Source organism: Branchiostoma belcheri, unplaced genomic scaffold (assembly GCF_001625305.1).
Source record: "Branchiostoma belcheri isolate BF01 breed outbred unplaced genomic scaffold, Haploidv18h27 scaffold7, whole genome shotgun sequence".
NCBI classification, from domain to species: Eukaryota; Metazoa; Chordata; class Leptocardii; order Amphioxiformes; family Branchiostomatidae; genus Branchiostoma; species Branchiostoma belcheri.
In genome coordinates this window covers 298,959-320,027 of record NW_017804353.1, presented here as the reverse complement: position 1 = coordinate 320,027, position 21,069 = coordinate 298,959, and the positions used below count along the sequence as shown (strand labels likewise).

The following is a 21,069-nucleotide window of genomic DNA, read 5'->3' as shown; positions in this document are numbered from 1 at the left end:
CAGTCCAGTGAACCGGTATACAGCACTACACTAACCACATCACTAGGCAATGTCAGGTCACTTCCATCATAGACCTTGTTACCTGATCCATATCTCCTGCGCTTTACTGTGGGTAAGATGTTTAAAGCTATTACATTACGGTGAATAAGGGCCTATAACTTCATAGACTCTGAGTTGCCAGCCGTTTATAGACACTTTGCAAAACGGCTAAGGGCCAAATATCTTTTTACGCATCATTTTGTGGGTTTAACTACTAGTATATAAAGTACTGTAAGTCTTAAAATGTTTGCTATAGTTTTATTCTTGTGGTGACTTCTCTACTATTACTACAAAAATTTTAATCATGAATTGATGCTGCAAATATTGTTTCTGTGGTATAAATCTGTACAAATACTTGAAATAGAGATGTTTGAATTGTGAACACCTGCATAAACCTCTTTTACCACAAAATTAAAATCCCAGCTAAAATTAATGAATTTACAGTACCCTTTGGAGAAACACATTGGCCTAGAAAATGAGTACCGGTAACTATTATTCGCATATTCATGCAGGGCCAATTGATTGTGCATTTAATGCTGTATAATATGCAATTGTTGACCTTAAGTCGGTATTCCAATACATTTATTGACCTATAAGCTAATATTATATCAGTTTGTTTTTGAGAACTGACCTCTCTATAATTTTCTTTATAGTAAATTATTATAATACTAGTATTTTTTTCTTCCATTTAAAATTAAAGTCGAGGCTATTACAGTATTAGCATAGACTTAAGGGCCTGGAAAATGAGCACTGGTAACTATTATTTGCATATTCATGCAAGGCTGGTGAATTGTGCTAATTTCGATACTACACAATATGCAATAATCATTGATGTTACCCTACAGTACATGGTTATTCTAATATTGACCTGTAACTTTTAGTAAGTTAACTGTATTTGAGAACTGGCCACCATACAATTTGTCTTATACTTTTCTCCCACTGAAAATAAAAGTCAAAGCTTTTAAGCATAGACTTACTAAGGGCCTGGAAATTGAGTACTGGTAACTATTACAAACAAGGTACTAGTAGGCTACTGCACAATTTGCAACTGATATCCCTACAGTGCAAGGGTACTAGTATTCTAGTATTCACCTGTAAGTTACTGTATTCCAAACAATTTCCTTTTTTTCTTCCACTGAAAATAAAAGTCAAAGCTTTTAGCATAGCCTTGCTAAGGGGTTGTGGCAGGAAGCGAATTTGCATATTTCCTGACATGCTCCATTATCTCGTAATCGACTTCCCCTCATATAAATTGGCTTTTATTACTGGTAATTAGAATCAGACCCATCAAAGGGTGATGGAGGCTCAGGAATACTGAGAGAAGGCAGACTCGGACTTGACAGGCAGTAAAAGTAGCCTCCATAGCATACCAAAAACTGGGGGGTTTTGGGGCTCTTCATGATCTTTGGGGGCTTTTATGTGCTATTTTCTGATTGCATATAGAGTACAACATAGCCAGTCTGGTTGAAATACCCCCGTTTTAGAACTGGGCTAATCAGAAAACAGCCGAAGACCACCAAACCCCCAGTTCTAAAGCCTGCTACGGAGGCTAATCAGAAAACAGCCGAAGACCACCAAACCCCCAGTTCTATAAGCCTGCTACGGTGGCTAAAATTTGGTGTTGACTACTCGAGCTGTGTACCTAAAGAAATGATAGGTGTACAAAATGAACCTGTACATACACAAGTTGGGCCAATCATTTGTAAGTTAAACAATCCATATAACTATCTTTTTACTGGTAAATTGCTATCTTTGAGGGTTTCTCCAAGGGCTTCAAAAACCTCCTTGATTTTAAAACTCAAGTTGTACTACTAGTAAATTTGACAACATTGTCACCTTTGAGATGCAATTTACCTAGTACTACGTATACGTAGTATCTTCATTGTAAAGATGGTGTCTGCTTTCTGTTTTATTTCGTTCAGGTCCAGACCTGTACCTTAATAATTTTGCAGGTACAGGTACAACTTGTGTATAGGTGTAAGGAACATAGCCCTAACTTTAAAATTCACTCACAGAAAATACACATCAAGAGGGCACAAATGGATAGTACCAACATTAACCCCTCTCCACTCTGTATTCCAAATCTATATTACCATTTGAATAAGGCATGTGTTGACCCCATACTCGGCCACCCAACTCACAGCAAAAAGCTAGGACTAAGGGAACATCAAAGGCATCCAACCAGGGGTCTTAACCTTGGGTTATACCACCCGGGTGATGTAGATGGGGGGGGATTATAGGCTCCATGTTTGATGAAGCTACATGGGCGCAGGTATCCCCGCTCACTCTGTCTAGCTCATAAGAGTATCGAACACCGTTAGCCCAAGAGATAAAATGGATTTTGCTGAATATTGAGTAAGCCGGTAGATGGTATGATATAGTAATAATGTTCTGATATTTCATTTTTTCAATAAATCCCTCATATACACATATTGAAGGCTTATGTTTTACCCTAATGCGTCCTAATATCACTCTAGATGTAGAGTTATTGATATTTTCTGGAGTAATAAATTTTGTTATCTTATGAATCTGATCATGGATGTTCCTCTGGAAAATTATAACTTTTTTCACCATATTTGAAGAACTGGTACATTTTTTTAAACACGAATATCAGCATTTCTGGCAGGAGGGACTATCCATATGTATCCAAGATTTCTAGATGGATAAATGAATAAATAGATGAATTAGCATTGTTGACACTTCACTGACATGACTTGATGATAAAGCTAATTTTCCATGTATCATTCTCATCTAGTTTTGTAGATTGTTAAGCCACCTTATATGTTGCCGTAATGTTTTGTCATATCTTGCCAGCAGGGCAAGCCCTTTGTAATAATACAATTTGTGTAATAGCCACTGGCCATGGCTAGCCCTGGCTGTGAGGATTGAACTGCCAAACCAATAAATAAAAACCATTCTCATCTACAAAACTGCAAGTCACAACCTCAAGTCTACAAGACTGAAGATATAGTATTTTTCGTTATCACCGGATGAGACATTTCCGTGACCTTAATTAAAGGATAAGGCACAAGGCACATCCTGTAAGGTCTGATACCACACTTCCTTCACAAATATGATCCTAAAGAGTAAGAAACCTGGATGCTGTCCTGGTATCTTCATTATCATTCTCAACATTTCTACCACCAGACGGCATTCAAAACAAAGAGTCAAGTGTCTTCCCTGATACATCGGTGAGGGTTAGACATCCAGGTAATAAGATACAGCAAAAAACAGTTACTCGAGCAACTGGATAATGATTTTGGAAACGGTCAGACGTTTCAGCTAGCATTCACTACCTTCTGTCAGTGACACTAGAGACTTGCAGGAGAAAGGCAGGTTTATACTAGTAAGCATGAACGGTGTCTTCCTTGTCTACTATTCTATATCAACAGTGTTACAGAGACAGTCAAGCACTGTAGAGACTACAACACTGCACGGGGATCTAACCAAACTTATCTTGTCCCTGCATCTTCATCATCATCAGATCAACATTCTACGACCAAAAAATGGCATTCAAAACAAATTTGAGAGCAACGTGTCTTCCTTGCCTACTATATGCATTGTTTAATGTTATATCTACATTGTAACTTATATCAACATACTAGGGGACTGTCTACAACACAGCATGGGGATCAAACCATAACTTATCCATCTTGTCCCTGGCCACTTCCAAGCGCTGGATCTGTTTCTCCTAGTAGATGATGGCAGCTATAAACTGTAGCACCTTCAGCACTCAAAACAAAAAGCAACGTGTCTTCCTTGCCTACTATTTTCTATCAACAGTGATGTGGGGACAAGCAAACACTGCATGGTACTTGCTTATCTTGTCCCTGGCCGCCTCCAAGCGCTGGATCTGATTCTCCTAGTACAGTAGCACCATCAGCACTCAAGACAAAAAGCAACGTGTCTTCCTTTCCTAGTACTTTCAATCAACTGTGGGGGACAGTCAAGAACCATAGAGTCTACAACATTGCGTGGTACTCACCCATTTTGTCCCTGGCCGCCTCCAGTCGCTGGATCTGATTCTCCAAGTATATGATGGCAGCTACAAACAGTAGCGCCATCAGCAGCTGATACCTGGTCTGCATGGTACGTGAGAACCCCATAGAAGCTCCTAGCTCCCCGGCCGAAGCCTCTTTCCTAGCGGGGACGTCGGCACTGGCAAGGGAACTAGCGGGACTGGGGCCCGCCTGGACGGCAATGTTCCCGTCTTTGTTCGCAGCTAGAGCGCCGAGAAGTTGGAGGAAAGAGTCAGTAGCTAGACTAGAGTGTTGCTGTGTGCTGCACGGCGGCTGTACTGCCGTCTTTTCTCAGGTCATCTCGAAAACCGGAAGTGGAATCCCACTGTTTTGGGTCACGGTGCGGCTCGTCTCAGATCTCGCGAGAGAAATCGGGCGGAAAGAAAAAATTATAATTTTTCAACTTCGGCAAAACTCGGTAGACTCAGAGAATGTTATTTTGTACGCGTATCGGGATCTTCTAGCGATGTGAAAGTCAATGTTTGACAGCTACGCAGGTGTTACTCGATACAGCTGCCAAGAAAATGTTTCACACAGCTGAAAATGAAGTTGATGATATTGACACGGTAAATCTCATTTGCAATAGGGGTGATATTGTCCGTTGAGCCTTCGTCACAATTAAATTAAAGAAGACTCATGTTCAATTTTACAAAACTTCATGACCAAAATTAAAATAGATGTGTTAGTGTCCTTAAATCGTTTTTGTTTTTCGTCTTTCTTGTATCACTTGAACATTTTACAAGTGATTTCTAACAATCTGTACCCTTTTTCTAATTGGTATCTCCCAATATCCGCTTCAGAGCAAGATGGCGCCGGCCAGTTACTTTATGTGGCTGGTTCTTCTCTTTTTAGTAAGTTTTCTGCTTATTTTCCGCCCTTTAGTAGTTGCTGACAATTCCTACATGTATGTAGTGATGTGGTAATTGATATGAGTGTTTAATTTTGACAACCCGGTTCTGTTTGGACGCAGTAGAACGTAAAAAATGGCCCAAATTTCACGATGACGTGGATATAAGTAACGTTATACCATATGCTAATAGTAATACCGAGTGTTTAGAAGCCTTAGCGTGCATACTACTTGTCAATTGTGTGTCTGAGTGTAGGCCTATATGCCCCCTGAATCAGTGTTTTATATACTAGTAGTTAAGGCATTGCGTCTAAACTAGGATACTTTTTCTCTTGATCTAGATACACTTCCGGGTACATTTAAAAGAGCGCTCCTAGTGTTTGAAACTGATACTGCAAGGAATTAGAAGTTTTCAGAGTGCCATTAAATCTCACCTTGTCCCGGCTATCTTTGACAATTTTCTCATAAGTTAATTACCTCCGTTAGAAATTTACCATAAAGTTTTATGAAGCTTTGATCAAAACATACTGGAAATAGGCTAATTCAGCCTCACAAGACATCGTAAAAACTGCATGTCACAAGAATACTGACTGAACACCACTGAAATCGTTATACAATGTTCTGTACTTTTGTGGGGACTTTCTTTCATGGTGGGAGGGAGGAAAGAAGGCACCCACTAAGTTTTGAGTTCACAGTTGAAACAATACAACAGTGCAGAGAATCGTGCCATGTAATTCTTCGTTTTCAATACCCCACGTATACCTGGGACAACACTAGCCGTGGCGACTCTTGATTCGGGCTTACATTGCATTACCCTCAGCAAGAGTCGTGGAAAGATCCATTGGCAGAACTGCACATTTCCCGTTGGCTGCACGATCCTCCGTTTTTGACCCGGTTTTTTGCTGTCCCGAGCTTCCCTACAATATAACTCCACAATTGGCCGGGTTGCCGATGTTTAGATCAGCCTAAATATTCCACAGCGCGACAGAAAAATAGTAAAATAGCTAGTCGGCACAAGCTGGCGGCCATCTTGGAATGTCCGCTACTGCCGTCGGGAACGCTCGGTAGCGTCACGATTACCGAAGCGCGACCGAAAGCTCTCCGATTATAACCGGAAAGGCTACCGAGCGTTCCCGACGGCGGTAGCGGACATTCCCGACTATATCCAAGATGGCCGCCAGCTTGTGCCGACTAGCTATTTTACTACTTTTCTGTCGCGCTGTGGAATATTTAGGCTGATCTAAACATCGGCAACCCGGCCAATTGTGGAGTTATATTGTAGGGAAGCTCGAGACAGCAAAAAACCGGGTCAAAAACGGAGGATCGTGCAGCCAAAGGGAAATGTGCAGTTCTGCCAATGGATCTTTCCACGACTCTTGCTGAGGGTAATGCAATGTAAGCCCGAATCAAGAGTCGCCACGGCTAGGACAACACATGTTTGCGAGCTAACTATGAGGACTGTGCACACAAAAAACACAGTAAATATTTCACAGTAACTAATATGCTATACAATGTATATTTATCGTTACATGCTTTCCTATGCCCCCAGCTAACCCTGGTGACGTGTGAGTACACATCAGAGAAGTGCCAGACCTGGGCTTCACCACAAACCTCCTCCGCAGCTCCTGTCTCACTCACTCAGTAATTAATAGTCTATACTTTAATCTGATTGCAGTTAACGCTGGTTACCTGTGAGTACACCTCAGAGAAGTGCCAGGACCTGGGCTTCACCACAAACCTGCTCTGCAGCTCCTGTCTCACTCACTCACACACTCACTCATTCACTCATTCAATCACTCACTCGCACACTCATACTCACTCACACACTCTATACTCACTCATACACTATTCACTCACTCACTTACTCACTCACACACACACACACACACTCACTTACACAGTCAGTCAGTCACTCACTCACTCACTCACTAATATTCTATATTTAAATCTGATTGCAGTTAACCCTGGTGACGTGTGAGTACACCTCAGAGAAGTGCCAGGACCTGGGCTTCACCACAAACCTGCTCTGCAGCTCCTGTGATGAGCTCAAGCAGTTCCAGCTGCAGTCTCTCGAGGACAACTGCAGACAATGTTGTCAGCAAGATAACCCCGGCAGTACACAACAGGTACACTGTGCTGGGAAACATATCCTCCCCTCACTCTCAGTGTATAACAGATTGCCATCTTCATGTCTAAAGCGCTTGGGCCCACACAGTTAAATGTGTCAGCACTACAGCAGGAAGGATGTCCTGGACCACTGGTGTTTTCACAGTGCAGTTTCACTGTGTATTCAACTCTTGTAATCTTTCCTATAACTTGCCAAGTGCTACTAGTAAGCAGATAAGCGGAGAATGTACAGTACAAGTGTGTGTGCTGGTAAACAATCAGTTAAAACATGGAGGTAGAAAATCAGATTTTAAAATTTAAAAGTCAAAATCCTCCCCTCACTTTTCGGTCTGTAGAAGAGTGTTAATGTTATCTCCATTTCTAAAGCCCTTGGGCCACAGCATTGTGCCATCACTATATTAGTGAGCCAGTCCCTGTAGTGGTGGCACTTTGTGTTTAAATATTTTAATCGTTTCCTGTAACTTATATTGTCCAGTGCTTAGCAGAGAATGTACGTGTACAATTTTGAATTCCTTGGTATAACTAGTTTGAATCAAACCCTGGGCCTACATGACTTGTGCAAATTGTAGTTTTGACCCATGTTGTTGTTTTCTCTTCCAGTTGTTTCCTGGTGCGTTGTTAGAAGTGTGTGGATGAAAGTTGGGGAGATGGCCCCAGGTCCAAGGTATGTGCTGAGTTTGCAAATTAAGCAGAAACAGAGTCTTACTTTGCCAGCATGATAGAAACAAAATTGAGAGATTACAGGTTCCATTCCTGGCTAGACATTGCGTCTTTGGGAAAACACACTTTACAAGACTTTCCTCACTCTACCCAGGTGTACCTGACTCTGGCTGGGAAGTTAAAATTAGACATTAATAGCTGTGGGTACATATATGTATTGTAGAGTAGTAGTAAAATGTTGAACCCTATTCCAACACAAGGGTTACACAGGGATCAAATTTTCAACAACCACTGTCACCTTCATCAGGATAATTAATGACCAATCACTTGTATCTATTGTGGATATGTTTCCTGGTAGCTACGTAGTAGGAACTAGGGTGTATATTGCAAGTTTTTTCTGGCCAGTCAACCTGCTTGTCCCAAGCAAGTACTTCTCCTCACCACCCATTTCTCCTCATTTTGCCCCACGTGTGGTTGTTAGGACCAGGTGAACTTTACGAAAGTGAAACATCCAGTCCTTCCATCTTGTTGACGGGTACCAGTATCCTGCCCCTGTCCTTCCTCCAGGCATTTTTCCACGGAGTGGTCACAGGTTCCATTCTTGGGTAATCATTTCATCATTGAGATTAAAGCACTATATAAAAGGCTTTCTTCACTCCACCCAGGTATACATTGTAAATGTGTACCAGACTTTGGTTGGGGAGGTACAGTTTGTAAAAGGACATGAAAGGAAAAGGAACTGTGGACATCTAGCTGTAGACACTTCTCTTGGAAACTACATGTAGGCAGCATATTATGAAAAAGTAATACTTGCTTTTTGGCCAGTCAACTTCCTGAAAATGTCTGTAGCAACAACCCCCACCCCCTCACCACTCATTTTTCCTCAGCCCCATGAAACATCCAGTCCTTCCATCATGTCGACAGGTACCGGTATCCTGCAGTGCCCCTCTTCTTCCTCCAGGCGTTTTTTCCGCAGACAAAAATCCATCTCATCCCCGTCGAGTAGTGGATCAATATGACCCGCGGGGTGTATCTCACCCAATTTTCCCTCCCCCGTGGACTTAATTAGCTATGGGGAAATGATTACGGAGGCTATTTCACAGGTAATCCCTTACAGTGCAGGTGGACAGGTAGGGGGAGAGGTGAAGATCCAGCCCAATCCTTAATCATCTAGCAGGGCCTGGGGAAAATAATGTTGTGTTTCCTGTGTTTTTTTTTATTCCAACATGAAATCACCAGACGTGGTGACGGCACACTTAAGTTTTTTCAACTTATATTAATGCCGCTACCAACACGGGACAATACAATACTCATTTTCACCTGAGTGAAGTGAGGAAAGTCGTGTTAAGTGCCTTCCCAGGGGCATGTCAGGACTCGAACCCAGGACTTCTTGGTTCAGAGTCGACCCCATGTTTCCTGTTTCCTGGTCGACCCTAGAAAAACTGCCAACCCTAGCCTTTTATGGGTTAACCCCTAGCTACAAGGGACATATATTTTTCGAGCTGATAAACTTTTTCTAGCTAAATTATCTTACACCTGAGTGATGAAATGTTGTACATGTACAACATTGAAAATATAAGTGTCTTCATAGTCTAAGGTATGTCTAAGGTAGTCTAAGGTCTAAGGTAAGGACTCTTCATAGTCATGCAAGTTTTACTCTGTTAAACTGTAGTGTATACGTTGGATCACTAGAGATTGCAAATGTCCAATAAAAAAATCTAGTAAAAAAAAGATAATCCCTCCCTACCGACCCTAATTTTTTCAGGACTGAAACAGGAAACACAACATGATTTTTCCTAGGCCCAATCCTTAATCATTAAGCGAGCACAGGCCAGGCTTAAGGGAAGGGGATGGTGTGATATAAACGCCCCGGCGTCGGTCGGAACAGTTGTCCTGAAGGGGTTACTACTTACAGGCATTAATGTTGCTGGAGATTGATACGGCAATTGAAACATGTAAATTGAATAATACATGTACATCATGTTCACACCAAAGGAAGCTGTTGGGTACATGTGTGTACTTGTAGCAGTGTAGTCACTGCTTTTTTTCTTAAATTGAAATGCCTTAATTAAACTGATGTAAGGATTTTGCCTGCAACTCTGGGCAAGAGTACTCTTTCTTCATGTTTTGGTGACATTCTGCTTAAAGTAAAGTAAAATACAAGTTAAGATTAAACTGTTATGCACGACTAAAGTTCTGTGAGCGTAGAAGCTTTCTATCTATGTATGTGCATCTATTTTGTATTATGTTGTGCACCCCAAATATTTTCTACGTACACATGTACATTACTTTACAATGTACTATATTGCCTCAATAGGGAAAAGCAACTGAATGATATTGGTAATGCAGCCAATGTGACTCACAAACATACATTTCAAATAATAGCTGTCAAAGAAGAAATATTGATGTAATTTCATAGACATACATTGAAGATATTAAGCAACCAAACTGCGTGTATGATTAATCTCATTTGAAACCCTAAAGTATGCAATATGAGGTGTTAATATGATTCAGTTACAACTTACATATATGTGTACATTTGCATCATAAAACAAAGTGGTAGAGATCCTTTTTTTTTCAATATTCTGAAATATTGCAGTTGAGTCAAAATTGTTTTGCAATTTGGAAACAATTACAAATACACAAGCCTCCATACTACAACCTTTTCTACATGTACCTAATAATTGAAACCTAGAAATTGCAAAATGCATGATTTTTCTTCTGCAATTTCTTCTGGGTATTTTGAACACTGAAACAAATCAAATCAACTTTATTGCTCAACAACTGTAGCTGGTACAATGTATGGCAAAGAAACAACAAGGGTACATACACAAACTATTATACTAAAATGTAATAATACTAAAATATAATTCTAACAAGCTAGTCCGTAATGATACTTAAGCTAATCTATTGTGTTTTCTTAGGAAGAGTATAATTACATTTTGTAATTCAGGATATATTAGCTATATGGTGTCACTTTAAACAAGAGATTCATAGAGGGCCCTTGGCGTGATATTAGCGTAGGTCCTGCTATGAACATAGCCCCTAGACAGGGATCAGCATACATAATACATTATACAGGTGGTACAGGGTGTTTGACCTTTCTTTGACCCCTGCATGTCTTTACATACACACCCAGGTAGCACACAGGGAATTCCTGATTTTCCATGGATATCTACAATATTTTTATGTTTAATCAAATTTTTATGTAAGATACATTATTAGGAAATGGAATTTTGAAAGTTAACTGTATATTTTTCTGTTCCATATTAGAAGTGCTTCGTCCAGAAAATTGGTATAAAGAATACATGTAAGCTTTCACCTTACAACATGACAAAAAACATGACAAAAACACTTGTTTCAGCTATTAGTGAAATATTGATATACTCAATAATGAAGCTTCCAAGTAGCGGATTGCATGTTCAGCACCAAGGACAGTGCAAGGGAAAATACATAGACAATATTTGCCAGAAATTCACAATAATGAATAAAACAAGTTAGAGATTCGTCAAACATTAGAGATTCCAAGCCCTAAAAACTGCACTGGTTGCCTTTAAGGGAGTAAAAAACCCAGCAGCAAGTTAGCCCATGATATATGTAGTACATATCCAACAGTCCTGTTGATAGGAGATGTTATAGTCGTTAAGTGCCTGAGGGAGGGAAGAAATGTTCCTTTTTATCGCCTGATACCATTTTTATTGCCGTCTGGTGTAATGGACAGTGGCATGAATGGGTCAGGGTAGTCTTGGCCCAGAAAGATAACGTCTACAACCTGCCTTAAGCTGTGGGATCATTAGCAACTTCAAGGTTAAGAAATGGGCACCATCAAATGGTGTAAATATACATAACTATATGACTATTATGAGCTGTTTTTCACTGTAGCAGGTACATAATGTAGATTTTTTAATGACATCTGCACATTTTCTCCTGATTTAAAAAAATCTTGTTACTCTCTGGTGTCATGCTCCACATGGCAAGAAAATAGGAAGATACATGTACACTATTGCGTGGTAGCCTTGGAGTATACTTGTAGAAGTGACACAAGTGTACAAGTGTGGTACCTTTGAGTGTAGTTGTAATGGTATAACTATACCTCATAAACACATAACTATACTATATTTCATAACACAGACTTGTAGGCCACCATACCATTTTCAGCTGACAGATAACAAATACAATGTAAATGCAACATTTCTACATTAACATTTATAGTCTCTATTTTGAAATTCAGAATCATTTTGGATTTTATTTGCCCATCTTGTATTCTATTTGTTTTATCATACTTTTTCCAAGTTATGTGCCCTCGGCTATGCTGTGATTGCTTCCTTCATCCAAAACTCTAGGCATTTAAGTGATCGACCAACGAGAATTCATTGAGAAGCTTTGATTTTGGATATCGTTACACTCTACAGAAATCTGGTTTTTTAACATTGGAATGCGTTCTGAATTTATAACGTGTGGGGGTTGCGTGGTGGATGTAAAAAAAATCGTTAGCCCGACCGTGAAGGTATCAGGCACCATTGCTCGTTGCTGGTGTCGATTTGATGAATTGGCTTTCTGTGGCTGGATAATTTAGTCCCTCGGCGTCTGTAGTTTTTCCTCCGGCTGTGGGTGGCAATGGTGGCAATATTAGGCCTAGGAAAAATAATGCTGTGTTTGCTGGTTTTAGTCCTGAAAAAATTAGGGTCAGTGGGTAGGGATTATCTTTGTTTTTGTTTTCTTTCTTTTTTTTTAAAGACTTTTGCAATTTCTAGTAATCTAACTTAAGGCCACACTAATTTAATTTCTTGGTTCTCGGATTCGCCTCTTCATTTTTTTCTGATTTGCAAAAAAAAAAAAAAAAAGTTTGATTCTGGTCCTGAATCAACTGAAAATGCTCATATTTTGCCCCCAACAGTTGAGGAAAGTCCTTAGTTCCTAGTTGTTACAGTTTTCCCATCTATCATTGCAGTGGTTTGATTAAAAGTTCAAAATTCAATGTTTAAATTTTAACCCAGCCTTTTGTGTTGACTTCATGGCTCATTTTGTAGCATTTAAGCCTATAATAGGATGCCTAGACCTGTTTTTATTTTTATTTTTTTTCGCCCTGTCGCTTCATATTTTTTCTGAAAAAATCCGAGAACCAACAAATTAAATTGGCACTGTGGCCTAATTATACAATACAGTTTAACGAAGTAAAACTTGCATGAGGACACTTTTATTTTCAATGTCAATGTTAGAAAACCAATTTTATCACTCAGGTTTTATAACTCAGGTGTCATATCATGGAGCTAGAAAAGGTTGATGAGCTCAAAAAATTTATGATTTACTAGTATGTCCCTTGCAGAGGTCCACCCCCCAAAAAAGGCTAGGGTTGGTAGGTTTTTCTAGGGATGGTCGGGAAACAGGAAACACAAAATATATTTCCTAGGCCCAAGCGTTGTTTGTTAGATTGTGTCGCGCATTGCGAGTGATGTTACCAGACAGACCACCCGGTGGGTCGAATGGGCTCTTCTGGGCTGGTGTCATGCCTGTGTTTTACACTAAAAGCTTTTAAAGTGGCAGAAATGGCAATGGGGTGCAATATGGCTGCATGACATGGTATATACCACATGTAGTATGAACTATGAATGATGTACATTAGTTTGAGAGACCTGACCTGCATTCATGCTGTTATGTTTGCACTTTGCAGTGCTTCTATAGTGCTACAAATTGTTCATGTACATACATTATGTAGGGACAGTACTGTAAACTGATTTGTACTCTGAGTGCTAAGCAGAGAAAGCAGTTTGTACCATTTTTAAAGTCTTTGGTATGACTCAGCCGGGGATCGAACTCACGACCTACTGAATGCACTCTACCCACTTGGCCATTGCACCAGTTCTCTATTTGCATTACTTGACTCAAACTCAAAGTCATATTCCAACAGGTGCATGTAGTAATGACTCGGGCCAATGTCACCTGGAACAAACTCATGACCTACCGAATGCAAGCCACTCGACCCATGCCACTTGGCCATTGCACCGGTTCTCTATTTGCATTACTTGACTCAAACTCAAAGTCATATTCCAACAGGTGCATGTAGTAATGACTCGGGCCAATGTCACCTGGAACGTAGCACGACATTCGCGATCCCCTCTCTTTATTGAATTCCGTTTTCCCCCTTTGCCCCGAAAATCTGGCCATTTCCAGGCGTAATCTCCCCACCACCCCGCCGGTAATGCCTATTGATTCCCGTATGTCCCGAGATTGGGGCTCAGCGGGAGATTTTATTCCCCAGATCGCGTCGGAGCTGCAATAATGTCGTTAGGCCACAGCAAGTAAATTTTATGGATGACATCCGCCACAGACTCCAAATCTAATTCGAGCGGGCAAAAAAACAAAAACAAGGCAGGCCAAAAAAACAAGGTTCCTACATTTTTGTGAATAATAAACCATTCTCTCTCTCTCTTTTATTCCCCAGATCGTCGGAGCTACAGTTATGTCGTTAGGCCTAGGAAAAAAAATGTTGTGTTTCCTGTTTCCCGACCGACCCTAGAAAAAACTGCAGACCCTAGACTTTTTTGGGGGGTTGGAAGCCTGCAAGGGACATGAATATTTGAACTGATCCACCTTTTCTAGCTCAATGATCTGACACCTAAGAGATAAAACGTTGTACAATTAGTTTTCTAACATCGACGTTGAAAATAAAAGTGTCCCCATGCAAGTTTTACTTTGTAGCTCAAGTAATGTCGTTAGGCCACAGCAAGTAATTTCTATGGATGACATCAGCGCATGCATTAATTTTTGCCTGACTTTGGGGGTAATTTCAAAATTCTAACATGTAGGAACCTTGTTTTTTTTTCGGCTCGCCTTGTTTTCTTTTTTTCGCCTGCTCGCATTAGATTTGGGGTCTGTGGAGGATGTCATCCATAAAATTTACTTGCTGTGGCCTAACGTCATTATATCGGGAGGGGGGCAAAGGAACAAAATGAAGTTGAGATGGTGACTTTGCATTAACCCCACAAGTTTCCCTGGGGGCTTTTCAGGGGCTTACTGCTTACTGTAATTCACTTTATGTTCACGGTAGCAAAATTTCACGGTCTGAGAAAAATGGACATGTTCACGAAACTATATATTCACGGTGCAGGTGCAGAAAACGAAAGTCCAGAAATTATTTGTTTACTGTAATGATAAGTTCACGGTACAGAAGTGACAGTGAAAACAGTGAACATAACAGTTAAGTGAAAATATCAGGAATTACAGTAACCATTTAATATGAAAGACTTGAGGCTGTTTTCAGAGAAGTGCTGTGGTGTACAGATAACCGATTTAGTAAAGTAGTAACTTTTAATTAGACTTAATCTGGTCTATTAGTCAGAATTGATTGAATTGCTAATTTGTGTAATTATGTTATGGATGTGGAGAAGACAGAGTTGGTTTTTTTTCATACCTGCACTGGTGCATTGAAAATCCCGGTGTGAGTGGTTCAAACCCTACAGTCCGGTCTTACGCAGCTTGTACATGTACGTACATGTACAAAACTGGTGTGTTACGCCTATTAAAAGGCGGTTATGCGAAAAAGAAAAAAACAATTAAACAAAGTTTACCTGTCCTGTGAACCACTCAGTAATTAGGGAAGTGTGGATAAAACACTAAAATTATATAAGATATTCAGAAACCTGTGCCACTGTTTCTTTTATACTTCATAGGTATACATCCTAGTATTATTCTTTATTGACACAACAAAAAAAATTACTATTTAAGGACTGGTGCAGGTAAACATCAGAAGTGGAGGTGGTATTTTGAGCCCTGTGAGCGTATACGTACTTAACTCAGATCCTACCGACACCCACACCAATAACATCTTTCATGTTTTCATAACAGTCAGATTGAACGCTTGGGTGAATCTTACCATCATTTTTGCCTCCAGTCGGCAGCCTGTGAAATTTTATCGTGCACTGTCTCTAAAATCAGGTGTTCGGAACTCCACAAAAACCCAAAATGATTGGATCGACCTCGGAAGCCACCCTGAGATATGACCGAACTTTGATAGCGGGCCGTAGCCGCCCTGTAAAATGGAGTAAGAAAATAATAGGAAATTTGGGAGTTAAACTTCATGGCTGCCGTTACACATTCCATCAGATTTTATGGCAGTGATGATATTCGACGTGATGAAATGTGTATTTTTACGGCTGATTTGGTTACCTGGGTGTCAGACTTGACGTTCCATAGTGTCAGCTTTTTAGGGCTGGAACTGGCCATGGTTTAGGTTTAGGTACATGTATATAAACCAAAGAAACGAAAAGAAGCCGAACCTCTGTATTAGAGTAGTTTTAGAGCCGTTTGTACTACAAACATGTATATTACCTATTTCATCTGTTCACCTGTACTTAGCCCGATAGGGCATGAATGTACAATAAACGTTATCATTATTATTATAATCTCCAAGCAGATGTTGGGATAGATAAGAAAAATTGTCATCTTTTCTGAATGACCAGTCTTCTCTGACAGCCACTAAACATCCCAACAGAATATTTACTTCTTCCTCAGATTCTTTGTAAGAAAAGAAAAGTACATAAGATTTCCAAACATGACAAGTTCATTGTTGATTGTGGAAGGGAATACTCAAAGAAACACAAAATCTAACAAGGCTGAGGCAATAAAAATCATTGCCAAGGCGACGACTGAATGATATATATTATTTCATGTGGTGGAGCTAGCAATCTACATTACAATTATCAGAAAAACATATTTCCCTATGTTATAAAGACATGCACATAGTGAAATTTACAGGCTGGGTGGAGAAGGTGTGGGGCAATATACCAAATACACGTATAGGAGGAATCAGCCGTTCTTCCCCAGCAATATAGATTTTATGATGACATACTTACTTTACTTTGGTCGAGTTCCCGCTAGAACCAAACTGAAAACCATCCTCCACTTCACTCTATCCTCCACCAGAGACTGGATTTTATGTCTGGTCTGAAGTTGTTACTCCTTTGACTTTTTTTTTACCTTTTGTGGGTTCCAAAAGGACAGATAATTTCTTTTCTCTCTGTGACCTGTTTGAATATCGTATTTGGCCAAAGACAGCTGTGTGCTCTCTGTCCATGGTGTGGGGAGAAGACTGATCATGCCAGGCATCTGGATGGGTGGCACGTGGGCACCCTGTGTAAGTTACCTACTTGATCCAAAAACCACATGGCCGAAGGTTTCCTCCAAACCAATTCCCTGGGGAACGCATTCGTGCAATTTTTGAAATTCTTTCAAAGCGATCGTAGTACTTGCACAATGCCTCCGCCCCAAAGGCGTCGCCAAAAAGGCTGACACTTTAATTGTCTATAAGAATTTGTTATGTGATCTTATTCACATGTTTCCCTTTTTATTTTCCAGCCTTCGTGAAGAGCGATAGGCCCAAGCAGTTTCCAGGTCTGAAGATCAAGGTAAGATCTTTACATTTAACCTTTAGTATACTAAATTAGACTTCCTATACAAGTTCTTTGTTGGTTATTAAGTGTTATGCAACTAGGAGAAGATTAACAACTTGTTAGTGGTTGCAGAGTGGTTAGGCTAGCAGATCACTGTCACTGGTTTGATTCCTGGCTAGAAGTAGAATTAGCAACCCACTGTCTAAATGGTCTCAAAAAAGCTTTGGGACCTTTACCCTTTTTTTACGGTTCGTTAGAAATGAAGATGGAAATACAAATTAGTGCCATGTACCATGAAGGGACAAATGCTCTTTCAGATGTAAAAACTTGCATGTAGACTAAGTAACAAACTTGAAATGTAGAGCTCAAGAATCTAACATAGGATCCTTGAAATTAAAAAAGGGTCTAGTTAGATTAAACTTTTAAGGCGACCATGACTCAAAGTCAAAATTAAGCCATCTTCATCTTTTGCCAGTCTTGGTGTAATGGTCAGCTTAGTCCCTTGCCATTGATGCTGAAATCTAGACATTGATCTGACATTGATGCCTGGTCGAAGAACACCAAAATCCAGAATACAAGTCGATGGACAGAGATTTCTCTATCTGCAATCCAGAATCTGAATCTAAATCTCTGTCCATCGACTTGTGCAAGGATTTTCTATAGCTCAGGTACTTAGAGATCTCCCATTAGGGACTGGCAATTGGGTCACAAATTAAGGCCACTGACTGATAGTAGTAGTAGTAATGGTTTATTGTTGTTTCACAAACTTTACAGAATGGCAGAGCCATGGCACCAGACCATGGCTCTGAATTGATCTGTAATTAACAGAATCGTTCCATCAATAGACAACATTCAACGCATAAAACAAGATCACATATCAATCAAGTAATTAAAAGAAATACATTAAGTTAAAATACCATATAGTTTAAAACATTAATACTCTCGGCTAGGACAACATAGATTGAACATTGGGTATTAATAAAAGAATATTCATCATGAAAACATCTCGGGGAACAGTCACCAAGTTATGAGTTCTGATATGTACAATTGAACATGTACTCAATACACCATAATCCTATATCTCTGTCATTGACCAGTTTTTATCTGCATTAATGCCATTATGCTGTGAGTTTGTTTATTTTTGTGATAACGTCTGTATTTTAAGCTTGCAGATCATGATGAACAATCTAGTTGTACTGTTGTTGTTGGCTTTGCTGGCCTGCTGCACCACATAGTCGTGCATGGCCAGTTTCTGTGCAGTTGTCAGGTCCTCATCTCTCAGGGGAAGGCTCCTCTCTTCAGATGAATCAGACGACACAGCCTGGGTAAAACTGGTCATCTGTCTGTCTCTGACTCTGTCCTGATCCTAACTTGAACATGAGGGAGAACACTGAGAGATGACCTTCTCCTGAATCTCCCTGTCAACCGTGACTGGCACCACAGATGTAGATTTTAGTTGTAGGACACTAAGGAACGCAACAAGAAACAATCCACATTGTCCTGTTTTGTTTGAATATTGACATGAAGGACACTTACATTGTACTTCTGTTGTATTTGCATAAAGATTCTGTCAAGTTTATTACTTCTTGACTTCTTGGCTGTCATCATACCTTACACAATTATTTTTTTATTTTATTTTTATTTTATTTTATGACGATTTACCACATTTGTGGAAGGATTGACATAACAGGTGACTATCACCTCTTCAAAGATGTCAACCCCGAGACCAGACTGTAAGGCTTGAACCACTCACACCGGGAAGGTCCCCTACTCTTTTCGATAAGTGCGGTGGGTTCTTTAACGTGCGTGGGGTGTGGCTCTCCCAAACACGGGACCTCCATTTAACGTCCTATCCGAGGGACGTCCCTAGCCGAAGCTAGGTACTCATTGCCACCTGAGTGAAGTGAGGAAAGTCGTGTAAAGTGCCTTTCCCAAGGGCACAAGATCGGTGACAAGGTGGGGTTCGAACCCACGACCTCTGGAGTGTGAGCCGAACGCGCTACCGATTGCGCCACACGACCCCACTGTCATCATACCTTACACAATTATAAGTGCAAAGCCTTGAAAAGTGCTTAACAACTCAAGTGATTTTTTTTCTTCCTTCTTTCTCCCCGTTCCTGTCCTTAGTATGTCCGTGGCGCGGACCCGATCCTGAAGATGCTGGACAGCAGGGACCAGGTGGTCGAGACACTCTCCATCGAGAAGTGGAACACCGACAACGTCGAGGAGTTTCTATCTGAGAAACTACAGAAGTTATAATTTAAACACCGTTCTCTGCAGTTATAATAGTTATAATTCTGTTTCAATTCCATTCGATTCAATATCAGTTAACTAAAGGCTGTTAGAAATATTGTCAAAGGCTGATGTATGTAACATTACTTAATTTGAGGAAAGTAGTAACTTATAGGTGCGGCAATCTAAAATTCTGATGGGCAACCTAATTTTTGCCACTGGGCAACCTGGTTCAAAAAAGTATTTTGCACACTGGGCGTCCAGGTGGCGATACGTCCGCTCCCCCCATCCCGGTGACCAATCTGCGACGCTGGGAACTGTGACAAGTAATGTCCCGCGTGTTAATTGCACATTAACCCCTGATGGCTCCGGACCAGGCTTGATGAGTCTGAGGGTCGGAATTTGTCGTGCCGGGCGGAATCGGTGGCAGGAAGGTCAGGTTCGCCGGAGGGGCATTTGCGTCAAACTGGCACCTCAATGCCAGGGGCAGACAGTTAGGCCATTGTGCATCGTTCATTCCGCAGTTAGTTTTGGCAGTTAGTCCCCACAGAGGTATGTTTCACTGATACAGGGGGCATCATTCAGGCTAACTCCACTTTGTCACTTTCAAGAGGAGTGTGTGTCTAAGAGGAAAGTAGACATGGAAATGTTCACAATTGGGTTCCCACAAACTTTGTCCTAGAGGAAAAAATGAAAATTTTACATGGTCCCATCTCATATACTGTGTCAAGTCTTACTATGAGATCTTATGGAAAACAGAGGTTTTGAAAACATTTCACATGCTCCCTATTCAAAGACTTTGTCCTAGTCAAAAATGAACATGAGAATTTCACGTTTCCCCTTCCAGTAAACATTATCCAATTGGAAAAATTGAATACTTCCACATACCCCAGGAACCCACAGACTTAACAATTGGTAACTCCACTTGTTGCCCAAGGACTGAACCGGCATTAATGTTTTTTTGGCCCAGAATTATCATTCCAGGTTTTCAGTAGTGATGTTAATTTTTGTTATTATCCAGACACAGTCCGGGGCTGTTCCAAAATAGCGACCTTTTGCGTATCCCGACTACAACGTACTTGTCACCACGCAACTGCATGTCCCACAACACTCTCTACACATCCTGATACAACGCTTCCAGACTCTTAGAGGGTTTGAACCGATGTTGTGTGTAAAAACTTCGGCCCAATACCAAATACGAAGCTAAGTCGCGTCAATGGACTCCGCTGGCGGTAGACGCCGTCTCGATCAGACTGATCAAAACTCAACAAAAACGGGTCGATCCCAACAGATTTTATTTTGTTCCAGTAACGAGAGGTATGAGTGGTGGTAAACTCTTCGTGTAATAGGACAAAGGACAGTTTACCTAACGTTTGTCGGCCATGCCAATGCTTGGAAACTCGCTGTAGGCGCTGTAGCCCCAAAATGGCGTCGCACGGGACATGAGGGGTCGTGACGTCATGATGACGTGTGGTGAATAAGCTCTATAGACAACATAGCCGGCCTGATTAAATTACCCCCATTTTTAGAACTGGGCTGATCAGAAAACAGCCGAAGACCACCAAACCCCCAGTTCTATAAGCCTGCTACAGAGGCTGTTGCAGCACAGGTGTGAATTTTCAACCTCGAATAACGGAAGATCGATTGCAGAAGGGATAATCACACCAGTCCTGAGATCTGAAGCTCTGCTCCGGGCCTGTACCTCCACTGGGAGTCTGGCATCCTCTACTCTCTATTCATGTAGCCTCCGTAGCAG

General features: G+C 40.7%; 2 protein-coding genes across 4 annotated transcripts in view; one reads left to right on the top strand and one right to left on the bottom strand.

Annotated features, from left to right (window-relative positions):
- Nucleotides 1–4,411, bottom strand: part of LOC109484703 (heparan sulfate 2-O-sulfotransferase 1-like) — a 96,265-nt gene extending 91,854 nt beyond the window's left edge. For 2 of the 3 annotated variants that reach the window (XM_019788054.1, XM_019788056.1), the window contains exon 1: nt 4,025–4,411. In XM_019788054.1, coding sequence (XP_019643613.1) covers nt 4,025–4,145 — 121 coding nt within the window. In that variant the 5' untranslated portion in view covers nt 4,146–4,411. The remainder of the gene's footprint in view (nt 1–4,024) is intronic. The other variant, XM_019788057.1, reaches the window with a different exon arrangement.
- A 436-nt stretch (nt 4,412–4,847) lies between these two features.
- Nucleotides 4,848–20,315, top strand: LOC109484704 (15 kDa selenoprotein-like). The gene is made up of 5 exons (XM_019788058.1): nt 4,848–4,909; nt 6,864–7,031; nt 7,633–7,696; nt 17,047–17,096; nt 19,209–20,315. Exons 1-5 carry the CDS (start codon nt 4,865–4,867, stop codon nt 19,338–19,340), a joined length of 459 nt encoding a protein of 152 aa, XP_019643617.1. The 5' UTR covers nt 4,848–4,864; the 3' UTR covers nt 19,341–20,315.
- Nucleotides 20,316–21,069: the final 754 nt, after the last annotated feature.